The sequence below is a fragment of the Falco naumanni genome, chromosome 1 (genome assembly GCF_017639655.2).
Source record: "Falco naumanni isolate bFalNau1 chromosome 1, bFalNau1.pat, whole genome shotgun sequence".
NCBI classification, from domain to species: Eukaryota; Metazoa; Chordata; class Aves; order Falconiformes; family Falconidae; genus Falco; species Falco naumanni.
Window position 1 is genome coordinate 88,418,177 of NC_054054.1, and position 24,742 is coordinate 88,442,918.

Here is a 24,742-nt window from a genome sequence, read left to right on the forward strand (position 1 = left end):
CTGCTGTCCTCAAACAATGCTCCTCTTTACAAGCTACCTCTCACTTCCAAACCAACTGGGGTTGGGATTCTTCCGGACACTGAAGACACACAGCATCCTAGCCTTGGGACCTGCCAAGTGCAGCCACTCACCAGGAGAAGGAATTTTCCCCTAAGCTGTTTGAATAACTTATAAAAGCCTTTTAACAAAACCATCCTGGAGACTGCTAGATAAAGACACTCTTTAAGAATTATGGATAAAAGATGTAATTTATTTATTTTACAGTCAGTATTAAAAGCTGACATTCAACCCTTCTAGCATCTACCATACATTATAGGGACACAGACTTGAACTTTCAGACAATGACCACTACTCTTAAAGTGTTGACTGATTCCATAATTCAAGAATTGAAGGTACAGGCTTAGTGAGGCTTGGTCAAGCCAGGCTTCAGGAGGCTTTGCTGCAACGAGGCTCAAAGTAGTAGTCAGGAACTTTTCCTTTAAATGTGATAAATGATTACCCAACCTATGACTTGGGGACCCCAAGCCAGTCCACTCTAGTTTGTGCCAGTCCCTGGACTTTGGCTTCCATTGGTGCCTTTTTTATTGTCCTTTACTCATACCCTGCAGCTTGTACTGTCTGTCAGCTGCTGCTGGAGCTTCTCTTCCCTAGTGACCTGGCATGAATGCACAGCTTGCCAAAATTATCCAGTTTCATCAGTAACCAACACAACAATGACAAACCAAATAGCAAGAACTTTGTGACACACCAAAGGGAGTGTAAACACTGAGAAAGTAAATGAAATGACATGTTGAAATATTATCTTAGGCTCCTCTTTCCCTATATATAGAGTGACTTTTTCCAAAGTAACCAAAGAAAGCGTCAGGAAACACCTAGTCTGCAAGAGGAGATTACTACCTTTGCATGCAAGTTGGTATATGCTTATCTTTTTCTTTTCCCCAAATAGAATTTTTACAGTACATGTGGGTTTTTTCCTTTCAGCTATTCTAAAAGACCTGTTGCATAAATTAAGTACAGAAAGAAAAATAAATCTGAATCAGATGTGGTTAAAATAATACCATGAGGCTATATCTGAAAGATATCAAATATATTTTAAGGAATTATTTTTAAAAAGCAAATAAAAATGGATTTAGGAGCACATTTATATTTAATGTCTGATACATAACAGTGGAAGACAAACCAAAGGAGTTCAGAGCACAGCAACAAAAAAACCCTACATTATTTGATAGATGGAGGATGGCTGGAAACCTGAAAAAGTTCTCCACAATAAAAGAGTTATGGGTAACAAAGTATCTCAAAGATGTAAACACTGAAGGGTGGAAAACAATCCTTTCCAGTCAAGGAAGTATAGGAACAGACACCAAAAAAAGATAAAACAATTTTTTTTAAAAAAAAGCAATTTTAGGATGAATATTAAGTTACAAAATCTTTGTGAATTTGAAATCTGTTAGACTGGAAAAGTCACTCAAGAGATGCAACAGAAAAATCAAGCAGTGGTGTTACAGTACAGTATGGGGATGAGACGGATAAATTTGCTGCAGATGTGATATAAAATTTGCACTCAGAATAGGACTTACTGATTTTCTTGCTGATGGGGAGTTTTGTGCTGATGTGTGGCATTTTTTGTAGCATGAAAGGTAGTAAGGATGTCTAGTAGTAGAGATTGTGAATCTCATTTATTTCTTGTGCTTTGACAAATGGGAGATTGCTGTCATGTGCCAAATACCAAATTTATTCAAAGCTGATTCCTTTGAAGCCAACAGTGTTGCAACATGGGTAAATTTGATGATGCCTGTTCAAGCAATAGCATTCATCTGATTAGTAATCAGATTGTAAATGTTTGGCAGTCATTGTCCAGCATTGCCTTTGAATATGAGCTGTTCTACAGATAGAAGTGCAGCATCATGCTGTCATTGCTGGACAGAATACCACTAGGACACTCCATAACAGAGAGCAGTGGGTGTGGAAGGGATGCACTATGCATGTATCACAGTACTGTATTTCGAGGGTATTTCTAAGCCTCCTATCAGATACAGTTCTAGAAAGGGTGAATAAACTATGAAACAAGGAATATCCTTCAATCCCCAAATATTTATTCAATCTCAGCCAAATCACTGAGCAAAATGTTCATTTAGGTGAGATATCAAGTGGGCAAGGAAGAAGAGCGGGAGGAAAGACAAACAGATGGAAATCATGCACATAATGCTTGCACATTGCACCATGCTCCTGCAACTAGTTACCCTATGATAGTGCAGATTAACACAGCCAAAGCTGAAGACAAAAGCACTGAAGTGTGTAACTGGGCTCTGGGAGACAACTACGAGCTTTGTCTCTCCTCAGATTTGTCACTGTTCTGTGCTTTTAGTAGCTGTGGCCTTGTATTGCACTCTGCACTGGCTCCTTGGTCTCAGAGGAGGCAGGGGCGTGGCATTGCTCAAGCTGTTAAAAGAGTTCCTGGAGGTAAAACAGAACAGTTGGGGCCATGTCTGAATAGCTTTACCAGCTTTGTTTGCTGTTTTTATTTCTTGCCAGAAAATGAGCTACAATCTCTTCCTCCTGGCTTTTGTCCTGGGCATTGGTGGAGCTTTCCAGTATGGGTTGCAGGTCTCCATTATCAATTCTCCTGCTGAGGTAAGCATGGACAGCTCAAAAAATTGAGCTACCAGCATAGATTTCAATGTTCTCATGCATTCCTGACTCTATATGCAATCACTAACTTTTGCACTTTTGCTCTCAAAACTAGACTTATTATGGTTACTTGGTTCTGAAGGGTAGCTGCTATTGCTGTAGTGTTTTGTGGAATTTTAACTTCTGTCTGGCGTGATAGAACTGGGAAAGGGGAGAATAAAATCTATGAAGTTGCCCACTTTCCACTCTACTGAGGAACGCTCATAGGACATTCTTCTCTTACCAGTGCTCAGGGAGTCCTTTGTACCATTTGCTTGGCCACACACACCAGGTCTAAGTAACTGTAAGGGGAAATAGAACAGGGAATGACTGTACCTTTAGAGCTGAGGTCAGCACTGATACCTGCAGGCCAAAAAAGGAAAATTAGGGGAGATGTGTGCCATCCTGAATGGTGCCAAAAGCGTTGAACTCTTGCCACATTGGGAAGCTTAATCAAGAATGAGAGTTGCATGGAGGTTATGAAAAGCAGGTCAGAGAGACCCCACAATGGGCCACGTTGAGGAACAAATCCTGATCTCACTGAATTCAGTTGAAGTCAAACCTGGATTTCACTGAAGGCATCAGACAGGTTGCAGCAGGTAGACAAGACAGACAAACAGATAAGCGGGAATGGTGGGGAAGATCGGGTAGCAAAACAGTCAGGATTTAGCACATAAACAGAAGACCAACCTGCTACTCTCTTAGTGACACACACAGTTGATATTTAATATTGATATATTTATTCACTGATTTATTCATTGCACCTTGTTGCTCAGACATTAACTCCAGGGTTGTTATTGGCAAAATTCCCTTTGATTTCACTGGGACTAAGATTTCAACCAAGGTGTCAATAGAAATGTATCTAAAAGACCAGTAAGCCAGTAAGAGAAGTAAAAAAGAGGTGCAATTATGCAAAAACATGTTGACTGAGTCCATTGGTTTCTGGTTTTCTTTTAAAGTACATCAAAAGTTTCATGCGTGAGACCTGGCTGAAGAGATACGGATCCTTTCCCAATGAAGAAATGATTACTTTGATGTGGTCCTTTGTTGTGTCCATTTACAGCATTGGTGGGCTTCTAGGGTCCTTGTCTGCTGGATATTTGTCTGTTAGATTTGGAAGGTAGGAATAGTGATTATATTAGTCTTTCTGTTTACACCCACAACTGCAAAAATAAGTGACTGTCTTGGGAGTGGCACTGTGAGCAGCCCAGAGCGGCTTCAGATGAAGGATCAGTTCAGTGAAGAAACAGAATGGCAAAATCTGCCAATGAATACAAAGAAAATCATACCCTCTCCCTTACAAATTCCTAAGAGAAATCACATGAGGAGTGCATGTGTTTTAAAGTGAATTTCACAGGCAACCACTCACAAAGCTTGTTCTTCAGTGTAGATATTGGCTCCACTGGAGGCATCAAATGCCTCAACTAGCTTATTAGTCTGTAACAAAGTTTTCCCATTCCCATTTCCCATTTACTTCACTGCAGCTGATCTCAGAAGCCGGCACAGAGTCTTTAACTATGGTACAATTCACGCCACTTCCGTCAGCCTGAGAATGACACATGGACAGTATTTATGCTCACATCAGTTTAAATAAATTCCAGGAAGAAGGCCATGCTGTTCACCAATATCCCTGCTCTGCTGAGTGCAACTCTGATGGGACTCAGTAGGTTGTGTGGATCCTTTGAGATGATCATTGCTGGAAGATTATTTTCTGGAGTGTGTGGAGGTAAATTAGCAGTCCTACCTATGGTAATAATTATTTGGGAGAGCAGTGACTGAGGGTCACAAGGATTTACCAGACTGAGTCTAAAGATCACAGATTTTTACTAAACTTGCAGAGGGCCTGATTGCTGAATACATTTTTAACTAAATAAGAAAACACAAACATAATTAATCATGTGTGACATCTACATTTCTCATTCTTTTATCTTTACATTCAATCCATATAAAAAGTACTACCAACACATGAAAAAGCCAAAACATGCAATATTTCAGGGGAGCATGCTCACTCAATGGAAAGCTGACCTCTGTTGTTCCTGTTGCTGCTCATTGTGGCTGATACTGCCTTCGACATTACAGACAAGGGAATGGTTTTCAAGCTGGGCAATTCTAATTTCCAGATGCCTCAGAAGGTTACATTCTGTCAGTGTTTTTGATTGCTAGGCATTTGGATAAAGATAATGTTAACCAGCAAAAAAAAATTAAGAGAAAGAATAAATATTAAGTAATTTACTGGGCAAATGGGATATATAGCATTTGTTAACTTTTTGGTTTCAAGCACAAAGTAAGGCACACATCATCCTGAGTAGATACTGAAATATATAATCTGAGATTAAAGGGAGTAACAGCAATCCTGTATATGTGGCTAAGAGAAAACCAGTCTGCTGAAGAACAGATTTCCCAGGGGAACATACTTGCTTGGTAAATATTTAGAAAAGACAGAAGGCCACAGTACTGGGAACATGCTTCATGTCAGGCAGACATGTATGCAGCACCGTTAAAAAAGTATCTCAGAGCCTAACCCTATATTCTTTGCCCATAATGGTCCCCTTCAAAACACCAGACCTGTGGCAGTTTGAATTGCCCTAACAGTCATCTGTTACTACAGGTTTAGCTCTGAATATACATCTCATGTATGTTGGGGAATGTGCCCCACGGAGGCTCCGCGGGCTGATTACCATAACAGCTTCCACTTCCGTTGCTACTGGAAAATTTGCAGGATTTGCTCTGGGTCTCAGGTAAGGGGGTTTGAGAGACATTTAATTTATTGTATTGTTAAAATACATGCATATGTCAGTGCAAGCCTATGGATAAGCAAATCAGCAACTATTTTGAGACATGTTTTCAGAGCACTCTAGGAGCCAGACTGAATTAGCTCAGCCCAAATTCCTGACTTAAGTGAATGGCAAACAGAAATCACACAAAATATTTAATCCTGAAGAACTATCTTGCTTCCTAGCAAAGACAGATCAAAATACTGATTAAAAAAACCCCTTGATTTCAATGGGTTTGAAAGAAATCCATTTTTTCTAAGAGCTGACCTTTATTTTTTATTTTTTTTAGGAAGAGTAGGGAATATCAGATGCAACCAAACTTCCTTGAAAAGACACACAAACTGGCACACCCACCCATCAAACACACATGCAATACAAGAAAACTATGGTGGGTTTATTCCCCCCAGCACAGGCTCCTTCTGCCTGTCCTGTTCCAAAGATGGTCTATCCCGATCCCAGGGCACACCTTGTTCTGGCCACACCATTCTCAAAGCTGCAGGAAACCCAGCGGCTGCTATTTGGAGCAGTCAGCACCAGGCTGATAACCCATGGATCCTGTCTTAACTGTAACTTGAGACTCTTTGGATCAGGAGCAAAGGGATCAGCCACCGCAAGTTCTTTCTTCAGCGCTCTGCCGGGACACTGTTAGTCCCTGCGGGCCTTCAGCTGTTGCAGGAGTTCGCAGGTAGCCTTGCTGCACTTACCGCTGAGCAACAGGTGGCAACAGCGCAACAGCACTCTGCTCTTCGCTTCGCCTCCTATTCAGATTTTCATTTTTCTGGGTTGAGAAATGGCTGGAGACTCCTAGGTCTCTAGGGTACACACAGCAGGGCCGAGGGACCACTCTGTGTCTGTGTGTGATCACATGGCCAGCACACACGGTTGCCCAGCTCCTCTTGCTCTGCTGGTTTTGTTTCAGAGAAGTTCTCGGAGTAGATGCTCTCTGGCCTATTCTTATGGCAGTCAATGCACTTCCTGCCCTCGTTCAGCTTCTCACCCTCCCCTTCTTCCCAGACTCTCCCCGCTACCTGCTCATTGACAAAAAGGACAAGGAGGGGTGCATGAAAGGTAAGAAAATGGACCACAAAGCACTGATTTTATCAAAAAGTGTAAAATACAGTAAAGCCTGGAAGAGAGGTACATCTGGGAAAAAAACTTTTAAGACTTTTGGCTCTGAAACCACCTTCAACTTCAATGAAAGACAACCTTTTCTGTTTTGATATTAGTGCTCTCTTGACACTAGTATTTCCCTTACCCTCTGCCAGGATCTTCTAAGGGACGTGATCACAGAGAGCTTGTGTTTCCATCAATACAGAATCTGCCCTGAACAGTCAGGGTGTGGATAGGAAACCTTCTGGTTCCGTGTAAGAAAGGGATGCTCTTTACTGTCATGCCATATCCATAAACATTCCAGTTCAGTAACTACTGACATAAACAGATAAACAGCCCTTGTGCATTTTCAACTATCAAAGGAGAGAACTTTTTAGATGGAGACGTATTTTTTAATGTAGGAGTCGTTTTCCTTGTCTGTGTTTTGGTGCTTGCACTATGACTGCACCTTTAGCAGGAGGGTATTTAGGGATGGATTAGTAAGAATCTAGGCATGATCTACAATGAAACACTGTAAGCAGCTATTGGCCAAAGGTGAGGTTATGATTAAGATTCATGGGTAAAAATAGAGAGCAAAGAACTGGATCTGCGCCTAATCTGAACCCAGATCGCTATAAGTTCACACAGGGAAAGAGCCTGAATCTCAAATAAGACACTCTGCAAGGCAAGGAAGTAATCTTCTGAATTATACACATGTGCCTCTGAGCTTGGACCAGTAGTCATCTTCTCTTTTCCTCTCCTTACAGCTCTGAAGCAGCTCTGGGGAGACGGTGACCATATGGCTGAAATAAATGATATGATGGCAGAGCAAGAAGCCATCCGTGGGGAGAAGACTAAGAGTGTTTGTGATCTTTTTCTTGACAAAGCTGTCCGTTGGCAGCTCATCACGCTCTTCCTTGTCTCTTCATGCATGCAGTTAATTGGCGTCAATGTGGTATATGTGCTACTTCACTTTCTAGATCGTTTACAGTTTCTTAGCAAAAAGTAAGCTTTGCAAGAGTAGTAAAATGCTGACTGCAACAGTGGCAGTAAGGAGGGGATCTGTTATTATGATCTTTTCCAATGGAAGTTTGTGGCCTGGGATAAGTTGAGAACTGTGTTTTAGCAAGTGTCAGCTGAAGGCTATGGAATACCCTGTTAAGAGAATGGAAGGAGATAAAATCAAATCTCATCTACAGAACAAGTAAAGAACAGCATAACCTCCTCTGGATCTCCAAACTCCAGAATGCACTGCCCAAAATTGTTCAGATATTTCAGTACAAACTAAGTCAGGTTTGTAATGTACACTAACAGTGCATTTCCATCTCTTACCTCTTTGAGTTTCTTTCTAAATCCCTTAACTTTGCATTTTCTCAGATTATAGACAATTACAAGATCCCAGTAATATATGTAACAATTACTGATATATACTCCCTAATATACTTTTTCTTTGGAAATATGTCTGTGTTTCAGTAGATAGTATTAAGTATTGGAATTGTTATTGTATAAAATAAGCTTATAGTAAAAGCATAGAAGTTTCAAAATCCAGATTAATTTCGCAAATTCAGAAAGACGTCAAGATTCATAAGACCCCTTTCTACCCCTACTAGTGCCTCAATAACTGTATCACAAAGGGCCAGTAGAAACTGAGCATATTAATGATGGAATTTCTTGTGCTTTAGGAGTGCTTACATCCAGAAAAGTGACTATCAAAATCATTGCAAAGGCTTAAAGATGATGTAGAAAGATAATTTAAACCATTTGCTTAGTATGTACTGTCCACATTTCTGTACGCTCCTTATCCAAAGTACATGAAACACTAAAACATATGGAAGATGTCAGAATTATAACCTGTAACATAATACAAAGGCAGTGCTAAGAGCAAGCAAAAAAAAAAAAAAAAAAAAGAAGGAAAAGGCTGTATTTGTTCCTGAGTTCAAGACAGAGCTGCTAGTAAAAGCTGTTCTGTGCAAATAAGCCTTGTGAAAACATTGTGGATTAGTTACTGAAATCAAGAATATGACTTTCTCTTTTGTTAAGGCTTGATTAGTTACTTTCTGTCAGAAAAGACAGAAGCTAGTGTAATCATGACCCCATGGGTACAGCCTTCACAAATTTCTATTCCTTCCAGGTTTACTTTTATGCCTACAATGTTTTTATAAAGGCTGGAATCCTCCCTGCTCAAACCCACTATGTCTCCCTGGGAGTTGGGATCACTGAGATCCTCACCACCGTTGCCTGTGTAAGTGACTTCAGCTGGATTTCATTCTGCTGTAATGTGTGGTTCGTTTCAATCTTTAGAACTACTGTAAATGGAGCTTCAGGAATCAAACTCCTGCAACAAATCAACCATAGTACTTTGCACTGATGACACAAAATAATCTCCACACTCTGCAAACATGGGCATTTATATTCAATTTACGGGAAGACAGGAGAGTCTATCCCCCAAAATCACAACCCAGCTGACAGCATGTGTTCCTGGTTGCAGGGTTTCCTAATTGAGCGTGCAGGGAGGAAGACACTGCTGTGGAAAAGCTACATTGTTATGGCCTTGGCTTTAGGGTTTCTCACAGTCACGCTTTCACTACAGGTAAGACTCCATTTGTGCATTAGAGCTGCGTCCTGTCTTCATGTTTTATTGCAAGGCAGATATCATTACTATTTCCTTCACCCCAAATAACTTTTTAGTGGGAGTAGAAGTATTTTGGGGGCTAACCATCATACTAACAGAGGTCTGTTCCCAGCCATGTACATGCAGATTAAAGCCAATAGCTTTATACAACCATGAATACTCCCAAGGCTCATTGTGAAGTTTCTGAAAGTAGAGGAAGCAGATGTATGTTTAACATTGACATAATTAGCAGCAATGAATCTTTCTAATGGAGCTGGATAAAAAAAAATATGTTTGGTTTTATTTACTTTTCATTTTCTACCATAGGATTCCTTTTACTGGGTACCATATTGCTCTGTTGCACTCATCTTTATTTTCATCATGAGCTTTGGCATTGGGCCAGGTTGGTATTTTCTACTGGGATGGTTTCATATACTCATTCCTTCCTCACTGCAGCCTCTAGAAGAGGTCCCAAGCATAACTGTTCCACAGTTAGCATTAATCCCTACTCCTGATTCAGTACAGGGGTAGATGCTCCCCTCCATACTGTGGCAGCAGGTAAAACTTCATTTCATATTGCGTTCCTACATGCCTTTCTCCTGAAGGGCCAAGCAGAACCTCAAACACTTCCAGGTCAGTTAAAACCATTAACTTCTGTGGCAATATGAAGTGTGAGTTACGGAACCATCTTGCAAAATTTCTAAACTTCTTTTTTTCTCCATTATTTTTTTCAGCTGCAGTATTATGCCCCTTGGCCACAGAAATATTTATTCAGTCATACAGACCAGCTGCTTATGTTTTTAATGGGGCTACAAACTGGATTCAACTCTTCATCCTTGGACTTTTGTTCCCTTTCATTGTGGTAAGCAAAGTAGGGTGTTATGTTTCCATTCAGAGGGGGTTAGACCCTTCTTGAACTCAGAGCCTACTTCTCTTTTTCAACACTTCCTGCAAAGGTTATAGCCCAAACTAATCGCAGTTCTGATGGCCTTTCTTTTTACTCAGATAGCTAGTGAAAGCGTAGCAAAACCACAAAATGCTGCTAACTCTACACACAGTTAGAGTGTGACACTGGCAAACACAGAAGCAGTGACAGAGGCACCAACACTGTCAGATGTCATTTGAAAATCATGAGGGGCGCCCTTCTTTTCCCGCCTTGTCCTTTAGGTGCATCTCCTTTGGGTTTAATGTGGAAAATGGGCAGTCCCAGACATCTCACCCAGCACTAGTAAGTAGCAGGAAACTAAAGTCTTCGGAGTACTGGAATGTGCAAGGAGGGACAGAGCTAACACACTACATATCTTCCCCGGTCTAGCACTGACTGAGAAGGACGGAGCAAATGGAAGAGTAACTGAAGCTCAGCACTTCTCTGAATTGTCAAGCAATGACGTTCAATATCTGCAGAGCATACAGCTTTGCTCCTTAAAACAGGAAAGGAGAATTAGTTCATCTTATCACTCACTGCCATTTCCCAGGTAGCAACAACGAGGATTTACATCAACTGAGTCCCTGACCAAGTTTTTTAGTAAATACAAAACCAGAAACTCCATATCATAAGGGAAGGAAATCTAGATCGTTTTATATGAACATATTTTGTCTCTTTCTTCTCCTGTAGGAAGGTCTTGGTAGTTTCTGTTTCATCATTTTCCTGACATACTGCTTGTCCATGGCTCTCTTTGTCTTCCTGGTGATGCCAGAGACCAAAGGAAAGACCATGCTGGAAGTCATGGAGGAGTTCAATCGCCTGAACTACCGTGGAAGGAAGAGACAGACAGCCCTACAGCAGAGTAACTGCTCAGTGATGATTGCTACTAGACTTTAGTAACAAACTCTCCACTCCATATTTTGCTCTTTTACTACCATAGCGCCCAGAAGCCTCACTAAGCAAGAGAGAATCTATTGCTCCACAAACAGCATAAATGTGTATTTTAAAAATAATCACCTGCAGTGCAGGGTGCAGGCAGGCTGAACTTGGTGGTTCTCTCCAGCTGCTGAAATAGTAGCTGAATTAAATCCTCTGCAGAAAAAGATTAAGCACAGTGTATGAAGAAATAAGATCTTTGTCAGTCCCTGCAAGTTAGCAGCTATGTAAGCTGAAAACACAGGATCAGCTGTTTTTCTTACCAAAACCAGGACTCCACAGTTATTGGAGGAAGTGAGCGTGGAAGGTTCAGAAGTACAGCATACTTGTGAAACTGAGAGAAAAAGAAGACAGAGCTTCCACGCTGAAATTATCTGCTCCTATTAACAAGTCAGTGTTGCTGAGCCTTCCCAGAGAAGGAGATTCAGTCCAGAAGAAAAGATGTGTTTAGCTCTTTAATCCAGTGGAAGAAGACTACTGTGCCTATCAGTAGACAGAATCAGTATGCAATGTTTTCCCCTCTTACAATTAGACTTGAGAGCAAGTACATGGTATAGGGGCAACTAGGACTTTCTTGAGGAGCTTACAACCACACTTCTGTGACCTGCAGCATGGTCTTCTTTTTTTTTTTTTTTTTTTTTTTTTGAGGAGGGAAAGTCATTGCTATATTTGAAGAAAAAAGGTATAAAGGAAGTGTAAGATCCTGATATAAAGGAGACTATGCTAGAGAAGCATCCAAGCATGACCTGTCACCTCAAGCCAAACCTCTTGCTTGGTAATCAGGTACACTGCCTACCTTTGGAGATTCTTCTGTAGGGACAAACAGGGATATGTCAGCACTGAAAGAAAGCATGAGCGAAGAAAGCAGAGCTGCAGGAAATCATAAGTAGGCTAATCCAAAGCAAGCAGGTTCTCCTTCATTAGCAATCACTATGTAGCATGTCTTCAGTCTGGAGTTATTTCATGCCAGAAAGAAGGAACAATGAGTTTCATTGGGATTGAGTTCCCAAGAGTAACTGGTACTGATGGACAAAAAAAGAGTGGTGCCTCTCCCAGAGAACCCAATGCGTGTCTGAGTGTTGTTTTTCTCTCCAGGTCTCTGAATACTCCACATTTTCATTACAAAACATGGTAAAAAGGGATTAACTTTTTGTGTTCATTGCTATACCACATGACATATTCTTGCTCTTCTTTATGCTTTGAAGTTTACTGATAAGGAAATAAAAAATGCAGTGACTAAGAATACACATCCTACTGGTCATGCCTGGATTTGGCTTTCATTGATTGAAGAGTCGGGGACAGAGGACAGCCCATCTTCTCTGAATGTGTTGTTAGGGTCAAGTAATATTGTGTCTGTCTTGTCTGGAAATGAGATCTTCACTACTGACTGTTGCAGATGCTACACAATAAAATTTGGAAAAGGACCTGAATATTGAGCGGCAGTTTCTTCCATAGCCTTAAGGCTCCTGCAATCTTATCTTCACATCATCCTCTAACAATATTTGTATCAGTGCCAAGAGCTAATACTAAAAGCAGTGGACTTCCCAACACAGCCATCCTTCCTATGACAATCATCATATTTCAAAAAAAGCTAGACAACGTTTATAGTTTCAAGGCCAGAAGTCATGGATTGCACAATACCACAGTAAGAACCAACATACATTCCTTCTTTTAGTCAAAAATGCGGGGGGGGGGGGAGAAGAAATGCTTGAAGTATTTTTAAAAGAAAAGATTAGGTAAAACCTTCATTATTATAAAACTCTTTATTTGGTCTGGTCTTTCTCAACCTTACTTGTTGCCAGTGAGGAATTTTTCAGTGTTTTACAAGACACCAACAACTCATTTCCTTATACATGTCTTTCTACAGCATGATCTTGTCCAGCATGCCTGACTTCTTCCCTTCTACCCTCTGGCTAGTAAATACTGTCTGCAAGAGGGAAAGCATGGTAAATCATTAACACTGCCATAAACTAGCATGGATTGGGAATAAAGGTTAAAGAAGAACTTGTGAATTTGCAGTGTATCTATTTGATTTCCAGGATCATATAAGCGCAACACATGGCATTGTTGAAAACAAAACTCCTCCAAGCCAAGGGTATTGCATGAGCTAAGTACTGAGTCTCAAACAACCACATTTCTTGTAGTATTCAAATCCTAGGTGGAAAGACTCACCCTGTCCTCTTCTTTAGGAAAATCAATAAGAACTATTCTAGGCATTTAAGTCTTGCTTTTTCCATATTACAGCACTGAATAGAAGTGTGAGGCCAGGTAGAAATGAAACAGCAGTATGACTGTTCTGGGAGAAACACAGACACCAGGAGGAAGAGGAACAGGGCTCAGCAGGGACCGTTTTATCAACCAGATGTTAAAATCTGGCCACAGAGTGTTTGAAAACCCATTCTCAGCTTAAAGAACAAATCCTCCTCTCCCCTCTAGTTCATTCAGGCTCACCAGCTCCTTGCCCATGGCCCCACTCTAAGGTGCCTGAATCCTGCCTTAAATATAGCAAAATGGTTTGCTGTTAGTGTGGCAGGACCTCTTCAAGAGGGAAAAGAAAAATAAAAATAGACTTGCAAGGGACAATACAGCATGAAAAGGTCTGGAAAAAGAGATATGACATTCAAATTTGATATAAGAAACAGAAGAAGTTAAAAGAAAAGGACAGATAAAATGAGAGAAACAGCAGAAGAGAGGGGTAATTATTTCAAAAGTAGTTTTTAGTGTGTCCTGACAGAAAGCAATTGCTAACACTAGATTGTCAAGTATCCCATTAGACCTTTCTGCCACTGGAGTTGGGAACAACAAAAGTTTACAAGAGTTCAAAGAGGATCTCAGTAAATGTGTGGAAGGAGGAAATACAACACCACCATCTGGACCAACAAAGTCCCAGGGTTGCACGTCACTGGGGCCTGGAAGACACACAGGGAAAGCATCAGCGCACACTTGCTCAACTCTTACACTTTTGCCTACAACTGCTATTTGTGACTGCCAACTCTGGGATACTTTGCTGGACACAGTTCTAGAAGATAAAGTGGGTGGTGGCAGTGGTAAAAGAGGACAGGGGACAATTGTACAATCTGGCTGCAGTCTTCTCTGTGGCAGCAAAATCTTTGGTTGAAGGGAGGGCAGTGGCCAGTGTTCAAGTGACTGGAGACTGAGAAGAGGAATTTTTAAGAGCAAGAGAAAACCTAAATACAGACAGGGATTTTTGCAGTACCCATTGAACTGAAAGTTAGATTCTGGAGTGTTTTAGAAGATGAAGTGTTAACATTTGAGAGTCTGTGCTGAGAGGGGAAGGAATGAAAGACATGACCATAGCTGATGTGGAGGTGATAAAGATTTCAGGAATGACAAAAATGCAAGGGGTGGAAAGAAGAATTCAGCTTGAATTATTTCACTGTATTGGTGTGCAACAAGATACCCAGGCAGAGGGCTTGGAGACAGAGCATTACTGGGACATCCAGCAGGAGAAAGGTGTGACTCAGCAAGCTCGCCCTGTGCTGCAGGGCACACGGCTCAGGGGCAGTGTGGGGCTGTTGTCAGTCCCTGTAACAAGAAAAGCAAACTCTAGGAGGAACGTCAGTGCTTCCACTGTACTCCTGAGCAAAGCATCTGTTGCCTTCAGAACCATAACCCCACCTTCCTGCATCCCCTTTTGGCACTAACCATAGAGAGTTAAATCTTTGTAGTATAGAGTGAACTATGTTGAATTCAAAATTAATGTAACAAAATGTTACATGAATACATAGAAGCCTGAAGGAAGCAAGAATTGACTTACACTCTTTCTAAACAGTCAAGTCTTTAGCTGATTCAAAATCAGGTTTTGTAAGATTAAAAGTACTACTTAAAATAAATTCTCAAGCCAGAATCAAATGAGCATCCCGCTCTGGCACACAGTAGACCATCTCTATTATTACAGAGAGGTAAGAGCGAGGCTTCTGAGCAATTCTCTGGAAACAGTGTGACCCTCTATAAAGAACTGGTTGTTAGCAAGGACCCAATATGCCAATATTCAGATACTCGATGTATCTCGTCAATATTCAAACTACAGGAAAAATCTCAGTCTTGCAGCAGAAATAAAGTAGAAATAAAAATAGCCTATTTTCCTTTCCCTAGCCAAAACGTCTATTTCAGTTTATCTTTTTAAGGTCTATATGAATATTTTGTCTCTTTAGCTAGTCTAGGATCTAGAAAACACCAAACTTGTTATAGACTGTAATTGTACTGGACTATAAATACACTCTGACATGCTTTCATAGAGATCTTTTCGGAATTGAAAACATGTGGAATGTGCTATTGTCCTTCTCTGGGTTTGTGGCATTGACTCAACTTTTTGCCATGCTTTCCTGAGTCCCTTCCCTATCTCTTACTGCAAAAAGGAGACAAAGCTTGTTGCTTGAAAGGTAAACTAAAACTTCAGATCCTTAATTTGCTAAACCATAACTCTTGGGAAAGTGAAGCTAATAGAGGGAATCAGCTTTTCTATTAGCAAACTACAGATTTCTTGATAATTACGTTATTAAAAGTCCTCCAGACTGAGCGGAATCATCAGAAACATTTAAGATCTACTCCTAAATACAACAGCAAGTTGAAAGCCATTTTGCAGGGAAGTCTCAGCATGTTCCAGTAGGCGATATTCTAATCCTTTGCTAAGTGAGTGGTGAATCAAAGCATGGACTGAACTGCAAATGTTTAATGTCATTAAAAGTTTTAAAATACAGAATTTTGACTGGATCAGATGGTGAAGACGTGTACTTCATTCTATCTCTTCTGTAGACATGAAGCAACTCTGGGGAGAAGGGAATTATCACACAGAATTTGATAACATGATGAAGGAAAAGTTAGTAACAAAAGACACCAAAATCATTAATGTCCTAGAGGTGCTGAAAGAACTGTTCATGTATCTGCAGCTGAGTACCATGCTCCTCCTTTTACTGGCTCTACAACTCTATGGCCTGAGTGCAGCTGACTATACCCTATTTCCATTCTTAGATTTACTATCAAATAGCCAAAGCACCACAGTTCCAACTTGTCACTTTCCTCTGGCTCTACATTATTCCTTTTCACACAGAGCCCACTGCCTGTGAAGATCTCAACAAAGTCTTCTGCTTTTGTTACTGATGGAATTGTCATTTGGCTAGACCTCACTTTTGCTGGAATGATTTTCCTCTTTTCTGTTGTATGTAATTTGATTCAAATTTTTTTTTATTCTATCAATTTAAACTACTTTTCTTGCCTGGTCTGGACGGAGTACGATGAAATGCCTTGCAGATGATGAAAGCTGTGAGTCCCTTACTGCTACTGGCATATGGAGGCCATTTATGTAGAACACCTCACTAGATTTCAGACATCATCTCCTGCCTCAAGACTAGATTGAAAAGGTAAATACATACTCCTGTAAAATCAATTTGTTCCTCATTTCACAGGGACAAATCAACAATTTTCAAGAATCTAGATGGGCAAGCATTGTCAGGGAAATCACTCATTCTATTTTCATCTCCAGATGCTTCTTGGTCCTTTTTGCTTCCTCATCTTTATTGCTGCCCTGGCCATTTCAGTGGTTCTCATCTACCTGTTCTTCCCAGGAACAAAAGCGAAGCCAACCTCCAAAATCACAGAAGAATTCAAAAAAACAATTTAAGAAGAAACATCATCAGACTGATACTAAAGAAAAGACATACTGAACCAAGCTCTGATAGGCCACCATAAACAACTTCCACTGACAAAAACCCTTGTCTCAAAACCAAGCTAAAAGCTAAGCTTTAACATGGACTTTTCTCAAGACAATATAATCTAAAAAATAATCCACAGGTAGCTTGTCACTAATACAGATAGTCCTATTTTATATTCATCTTTGCTTTTCATGGTGAGAGACAATGGCTCATTTCTAGAACAGCTCTGTAGCAGGAAGATATTAGTTAACTGCAGCCACTTCTCAGAACTGACACATGGAAAACATTTTCAGAAATAACACATCAGTTTTATTTCAAGTCTTTATCCTTTGCTGTCACTTTAAAGAAGCAGGAGTTGTCCCCGTGTTTGTTACTGTATAACAAAGCTCTGCTCAGGATTAGAGCAAGATGAAAAGAGGATGAAACATAAACATAGTTCTTGCAAACAATTTTCATGTAATCTCTTCATATAATCACACTGTAAAGAATCTAGCATTGATCATGAACACTGCAATGAATAAATACCATGTAGAATAACAGACAGAACTCAATGTTTTCTATTTTCTTGAGCTGACATCAAGTAACTGTATGTCCTGATTATTTCTATGACTGTCAGGGATCTGTCCTGATCCCTGGGCATTTGGTACAGAACAACTCTCACCTGCACCCTCTGGAGCAAACTGACTGCGCTCTCCATGCGTACCAGTTGTAGAAAAATCTGGAGGAAGTTTTGTAGTGTAAGCAGTGCTCTCAGCCTTATTCTGGGTACCTCATGCATGGCACAATGGTTAAGCTAGAGGACCAGAACCCTGCAGTGGGACAGGGAGTAAGACTCGGAAAGAGTACACAGAGAGCAGACACTTAGAAAATAAGCCCATTTTATGAATAACTAACTGCTCCAAAAAAGAGCTGTGATAGCTAATGTCTGCTAGCCGTGTACTAACCTAGGGCACATTGCACTCTACTACTGAGCATCAGCACACAATACTGCATTTTACCACAGCACCTGTGTCCTGCTGCTATGCAAGAGCTGTTAATCCTGCTGACCACTGCAGCATTTAATCACTTCCCTCCCCAAACTCTTCTACCTTTGTAGGTAGGTCAATTATTTTTCCATTTTCTTTCATAGTTACAAAAGGTATACCATGTCTCCTGTTCAGTAGGACCATAAGGCCTATCTTTCTGCAGTTTAACTATTCCTATTAATTATCATTGTGCTGGAGCACTGAATCACTGTTGAGTTGTAGGGAGTTTTCTATTTTAAAAAATTAATGTGCTTGCTACTTCTAAAGGAATAGACAAAGAAGTTTTGATGTTAAAGCATGTGTGTTCCTGCAACTGAAACCTGGGTTAGATTTTATATTCGATCTGGTTTCACTCCCTGTATCAAAATAGGGAGCAGTCAGGCTACAAAATGTTCCCATTCAGAGGAACCTCTCGTGTTGAGTCACTGAAATACTTCATCCATCCATTCCAAGCACTGTCCAATTGCTGCAAAAAACATCAATCCACAGAAATCATACTAAGTAAATATTAACCTCAATCTCAGAGGTGGTTACTTAAACAGAAGGTGCAGAAAAGACATGAGAGAAAACACTTCCTCAGTCTAACAGAATTCTGTCTGCCTGGGATCAGCCACCCTTTCAATATAAGATGGCCAAGCTCCTTTCAGAACTGGTGAGTACTACAGCTGGCAGTATCAGCTGTTAACATTAAGCTTTCAGGAGAATTGAGAGGTTGTCTATTGCAATTACCATTCCTAAAGAAAATACAATACATATGTTGTATTTTCAAAGTAAGAGGGTGGGCAGTGGATAATCCTTCTAATTTTGTTACTGGTAAAATTAGAGCTAACATTCAAAATAAAAAATCAAAAGACACAGAATTAACTTTCTTCACTAAACCACCATGGAAACTTGGAAGGAAGTTCCAGCTGGGTAGAGAAACTTCTTTTAAAAAAGTTGAAAAGTCCTCCAGTACTTAGACTGTGAGGCATTTCCATACCATTTTCACCTGCTCCCACACCTTCTCATGTACAACTGTGATACTATTAAGCTTTCCTAGCTAGTAGCCTGATAGTGATATGAAATTGTGCATTGGAAAATAAAGATTTTGTGGATTGTTAATTAATTAATGTGAAGAAGAGTAGCAAAACTGATTAATCCAGAACCTTTATCTGGCTGATCTTTTCTTGCATTGATGCTTTGCATGTTCTGCTAAGATTATTTAAGCATCATCAAACAAGATGATATCCTACACATGCAGGGACTGTGATATCACCAGTTTCTTTTGTGATGACCTTGTACTATTTATTGCAAGTTGAGTACCAGTGGTTGTTTGTAACGCTCTTTGTGTTGGGAATTGGTGAGTCACTCACAATTGCCTTTCAAATCTCTGTGAACACCTACTCAGACATGTTAAGAAAAGCTTTAAACAGATACAAGATTTCAGGAGCCATTGGTAGCGGGTTCAAAATGCAAAGGATGCTTCCCAAAATAAACTGCAAATTGATTCCATTGACTTGCTATTCCCAGCTCTTTCCATCTGCCCTTCTCTGCAGAAGAAAAAAAATAAGAGCTAGACTACAGCTGCCTTTAAGTGGGTGTGCCCAGGTAACAAACACACCCATAACTCCACTCTAACAGGCATTAACATGAGCAGTCAAAATTTTCAAAATATATAATGTAAGGTAATTTTAAATGGGATAATTTGGATACCACAACACCTAACTGAACTAGCAGACTACGATTTACTACAAATTCTTTCTAACAAATCTGTCCAGATACAGCATGTCTTTGTAATTCTACATGAAAGCACACAGGCATACAAACACAAAGCCCTTTAATTAATTAATATGCTATGTTATCAGTGCAAACAGCTGCCAGCGACTGTGACCACAGTTTCTCTGTTCATGTTCAAGAGCCATGTGATCAGACAGAGAAGAGAAATATCAGAGACTATATTGATGTTTTAACAACTGTATAGTGTTAATTAAGGTTTATATTCTAACCACTGTGAGATAGGATCTTATTTTTTGCAAGACTGTGAACACAGGATATAAACATATGTCACTGGTGTTCTCATACCATGCTTGTTAATATCATGATGTCTGAAACCTTATGGGAATAGCTAATTAATAATACAAATAAATCTGCATGTACAAATATTATGATGCATGAATAGTACAGTTGTATCAAGCTTTCCTCTTTGTTCTGCACAGCTATGAAGAAACTGTGGTTGAGGGAGAGCACCAGGCAGAAGTGGATAATCTGCAAAAGCAAAAGGCAGTGATGGAAAACATCAAAATCCTGAGTGTGTTGGAAGTGATGGAAGACCAAACTCTGCACTGGCAGATGTGCATTTTGATTATTGTGATCGTAACTCTCAATTCTCTGACATTAATGCAGTTGGGCATCTTCCCCTCTCCACACACTAAAACAATTTCTAGGCGTCTATAAAAAAGATCTGCAGTTTAAGCTTGCAGACACCATAAAAGAAGTTGTATTTGGGTGGGAGTCAAGCAGTCATGAGATTTACTCTTGACCGTCAACCAGGTGCTGATTTGGCTTTGAATGTTTTTGCCCATCCATTGACCACTCTTTATTTGGAAAATGGGCATTCACTATCTACCTACCTAAAAGAAAAAGAATCACTGAGCTGGCAAAGTGCTATATATTTATTTAAGAAAAAGAGGTTTGGATTATGGACTTTTATTCTGTGATAACACTGGGGGCAGACTGGCTTGTGTATGTTAACCTGCTGACAACAGCTCCTGTACCCCCACATCTCACTGATTCCAAAAAGGCTAACAAGGTGCTGCTTGCATCCAGGATGAAATCTTATGCTTCGTTTTTGCCACCTGTGGCAATGATTCTATACAGCTTGCAGCTTCCCTAAGAATGTTGTAAAGGAGAATTTCTAATTCTGAGTCACCTGTTTGAAAATAAGAACAGCGTGAGACCAAACAGAACACAAATATTACATTTATCTTCTTCTATGCTGTTCTTTTCCCAGTTTGCACAGATTTCACAATATGCTGCAATTGTGACTGGTGGTACTTCTGAATTGTGCTCAACAGTTAAGCCATGGAGTAACTAACTAAACAGACATACAGAAAAATACATTACAATCAGTGTTCACTATTGGCACTGTACCAGATCAATAATGTATTCTACTGTGGTAATTTCCACTTTCATTTGTCGGTTCCTTCTCTCTGATTTTACTGTCCTCTTTCTCTTTTTCATATCTTCTTTTCAGGCATCCCAACTTTTCTGCACATACAGAAGAGAGAATTTTCTCTTGTAATCTTGGTCAGTGTCACTTTGGCTTTGCTGGTCCTTTTGCAAGAACCAGTCTCAGCAGAAGCACAGCTGGAAGGTTGCAGAGGGACTGTTCATCCCAGTCACAAGCACCATGTTAGGCTTAAAAGCATGACCCTTATATTCCTCTGTCCCCCTCATGAAGTCCAGCCATGCTAACTCTGATATAGCTCCAGTGACTCCTGAAGGAAGTCAGTCCTTCACCGGTGGTCTTGCTGGGCACCTTCACTACTTCATGGCTTTAAGAGACCTTTCCATCTCAAGCATTCATCCTTCCAGGCTGCATAAATCCAACGTGCCAAACCTCAGGAGGCCTATTCTCCCAAATGCTTACTATTGCTGCATCTTTTGCAGTTACTGATAAACCAGACAGTATATGATTAACCTGCCAATATTAATGTTTGCGTGGTTTTAACCCATGCCAAGTTGTCTCTTTTTCATACTTCTGCAAGCAACATCTCAAATTATTTTGACTACTCAGTCTGCCTATCTCATACTCAAATCTCTTCTGGGGCCTGCCTGGACATAGTAGAGCTAGAATAGCTGTAGCAATAGTGAAAGGAGAAAGGAAAAAGATTCATGTGAATTCCTTCATCTTCCTCAGGAAATTCACCCATCATTAGTCCCTCTATTTTCACTTCTGTAGGTTCAACACTAAATGATGATGATAGTCCTATTGTTTTTCTGGGCCACAGCTGGCTTGCATCAGATGATGACCAGGACTGAAACTAAAATGATAGCAGTTTCTGTTAAAAGCTTTTTAAAAGACTCTTTCTATTTCTAACCCATGCTTGAAAAGAAGTATTTTCTCAGCAATCAGCAGAAAGGATAGGTCACTGGTGAAAATGTACCCCATTTACTTGCTTACCAGTCCTGACATTAGAGGTGATATCACACATTCAATCCATTGTTTCCAGTGAAATTTTTTCTTCCATTGTGTTTTCTACATCTGTTTCTGCACTTTTGAGGTGCTGCACACAGCTGGGTTTGAAGAAGGCCTTTATGTATATCACTAGGATCTGGTCTCTGTGTGTTCCTTCCCACTCTACTGTGTGTAAGGTACACTGTATCAGTGTGTTCCTCAGGCTTTAGCTGTGCTTTTCCTGCCTAGACCTTTAACATTGATCAGTTTGGCAGGAAGACACTGCTGGGAAGGGCTATGCCTTCATGGCCTTGGCACTCTCTCCTCCCAGTTACGCTCACTCTTCATGTAAGAAGAAATTTTTAACTATTTTATTCCCATTGCTGTTTCACACCTAAAGACTCTCACATCTCATGTCACAATGACAAAACAAACTAGATGTAAACAGCTACAAAGTGAAACCACCATCATTGTCATAATATTGTCATCATGTTCAAAGTGCTGTAAAAGGAGAAGAAAAAAAATTATCTTTCTCTGGTTTATTTCCAGGAAAACCTCATCTATTTCTGCTTCCTTATCTTTACTGGGATCCTCATCATCCCAGGCATCTTCCTCTACCTCTTCCTTCCAGAGACAAAGGGGAACTTGGTTATGGAAATCATCAAAAAATTTGGCATACATTTTAGGAAGTATCCTAATTTCAGCTGGGATAGAGTTAATTTTCTTCTTAGTAGCTGGTGCAGTGCTGTGTTTTGTATTTGGTGTGAGAACAATGTTGATAACACACTGATGTTTTTAGTTGTTGCTAGGTAATGTTTATACTTAATTAAGGACTTTTTAGTTTCTCAGGCCTTGCCAGCAGGAAGGCTGGAGGGGCACAAGAAATTGGGAAGGGACACAGCCAGGACAGCTGACCTGAACTAACCAAAGGGATATTCCATACCATGGGATGTCATGCTCGGTATATAAACAGGGGGGGAGGGAGATGGCCAGGGCCTACCAGTTGATGCTGGGGGACTGTCTGGGCATCAGTCAGCAGGTCGTGAGCAGTTGTATTGTGCATCACTTGTTTTCTTTTTTCCCTTCCCTTTGGATTTCATTCCTCTCCCCTTCTCCTTCCTTTTCATTATAACTGTTATTTGTTCTTCTGGTTTTATTTTATTTCAATTATTAAACTGCTCTATCTTAACCCTTGAGTTTTACATTCCTTTCTGATTCTCCCCCCCATGTCTCTGAGTGAGGGGTGAGTGAGTGGCTGTGTGGCACTTCGTTACTGGCTAGGGTTAAACCACAACAGGAAGACACCTCACAGCTTTACAAGAAATACTTCTCTTGAGGAAACCATAGCACCTACACTAGCTTCTACCTGGTCAGCAGAAGGACCATGTATTAAATAAGGTCATAAAGGACCTTGATGCTGGCAGACTGCAAAACAAAACAAAGGCAAATTATTTCTCTATTATTGGAAAAGATATAAATATTCCTTCAGAGACACAAGTGGAATCTTCATGAATGAAAGCCATTCTCGTATCACCTTAAAAACCCAAGAGCAGTCAATAATCAATGTCATCATAACACGAAATATGTGCTATGCTAAACTTACACATTTCACTTAGGAAATATTTTGTGACAAAATACCTTCTTTAGTTCCAGTCTCTGTGATTTTGCTATTCAGAATTTAATTTTGAGTTTTGGATTATAACAAACCCAAAGTCTCAAATCAAACCTAGAAGAAACCACTGAGGAATTCTCAGTGTGAAACTGAACTGCAGACCACTTCAGTCATCCACAATGAGCAATATAGCAGAAACCAATCTGGCTTAGAACCAAGCCCAGCCTTCAGCCCTTTAGACAGATTTATGTGACACACCTCATTAAAGTGGGTTTTGTGTGCTTGTCTATTTCACGGCAAGCATTTCTTACAGCCCTATATAGAACAAATCTCCTTAACTCTGTAATAATTCCATAAACATGAAACCATACACAACTTTCATTGTGTAGCAGAGCTTTTTCTAGAACATAGGTGAAATTTTTAACAGAAACCATCAATTCCATTGACTTGACAAAAAACAAGAGTTAAACTTCTAGGATAAAATCCTCCTAAAATTGCTGATAAGGTGAAACAGTACCATGCCACACAGTCATGTGCAACTCAGCATCGCCAGAAATCCCCAAAAATGTAAGAGAATTTTCACTGTGAGCTGGTGGAATTAGCTGCTCTTTGAGTGCCTCAGTAATTATTTTCAAGGAGTGTAGGAATCCTTATGACATAACCCCCCTACACTTCAGTACAATTTTAGAAAAAATATGTAATAAAAAGGAAAGATTAACATTTTGAAACAGTAAGTAGTCAATAGCTAATCAACTTGCATTTTTGTATAATTAAAATGTTACAATTGTTGGTGTTCAAGAGAAAATACTTAGAAAAATGCTAAATCATTCTAAATGCTACTGGAAGCCAGAATAAACAGCATTTGCTATGCAGTTATATAGGCAATAGTTGGAATTACACAAGTAACCAAGGTTTTATTATTAACATGTATTTTTTCTCATTTCTTTAGACTCACAGTATTTGCAGTAAACCCCTCTGTAAATAATTGCATTCTGTGTTTTATGAACTGAAAGTACAAGTCCCAGAGGTGAGCCTGGGCATTTACTGAGGACTTCAGTACAACCCCATCTGCCCCCACCCCAAGCCTTGGGGATGGGGGAAAGTCCTCTGGCATGAGTAAAAGCAAGCAGAAGACTTTGAAAGCAGGAACATCACAAGGCATCAACCACACACAAAAGCCCCAGGCAAACCTCTTTCTTCCCAGTGCTGTCTCGAGCAGAAGCCATGTACAGCTACAGTTTGAACTTAACCTCAGAAGAGAGGAGCCTCTGGGAA

General features: G+C 40.1%; 1 protein-coding gene across 1 annotated transcript; it reads left to right on the forward strand.

The window, feature by feature from the left end:
• The first annotated feature begins 2,535 nt into the window (after positions 1-2,535).
• LOC121092672 (solute carrier family 2, facilitated glucose transporter member 11-like) lies at positions 2,536-11,049 on the forward strand. The gene is made up of 11 exons (XM_040604071.1): positions 2,536-2,631; positions 3,627-3,787; positions 4,269-4,393; positions 5,276-5,405; positions 6,361-6,509; positions 7,298-7,485; positions 8,662-8,772; positions 9,019-9,120; positions 9,469-9,544; positions 9,876-10,003; positions 10,757-11,049. Exons 1-11 carry the CDS (start codon positions 2,536-2,538, stop codon positions 10,961-10,963), a joined length of 1,473 nt encoding a protein of 490 aa, XP_040460005.1. The 3' UTR covers positions 10,964-11,049.
• The last annotated feature ends 13,693 nt before the right edge of the window (positions 11,050-24,742 follow it).

Excerpts from the sequence above, each read along its gene's own strand:
- LOC121092672 (XM_040604071.1), top strand. The coding sequence starts at position 2,536 with ATGAGCTACAATCTCTTCCTCCTGGCTTTTGTCCTGGGCATTGGTGGA. Across the intron at positions 7,486-8,661 it reads AGTTAATTGGCGTCAATGTG|GTTTACTTTTATGCCTACAA; the intron begins GTATATGTGCTA and ends TATTCCTTCCAG. Across the intron at positions 9,545-9,875 it reads GAGCTTTGGCATTGGGCCAG|CTGCAGTATTATGCCCCTTG; the intron begins GTTGGTATTTTC and ends TATTTTTTTCAG.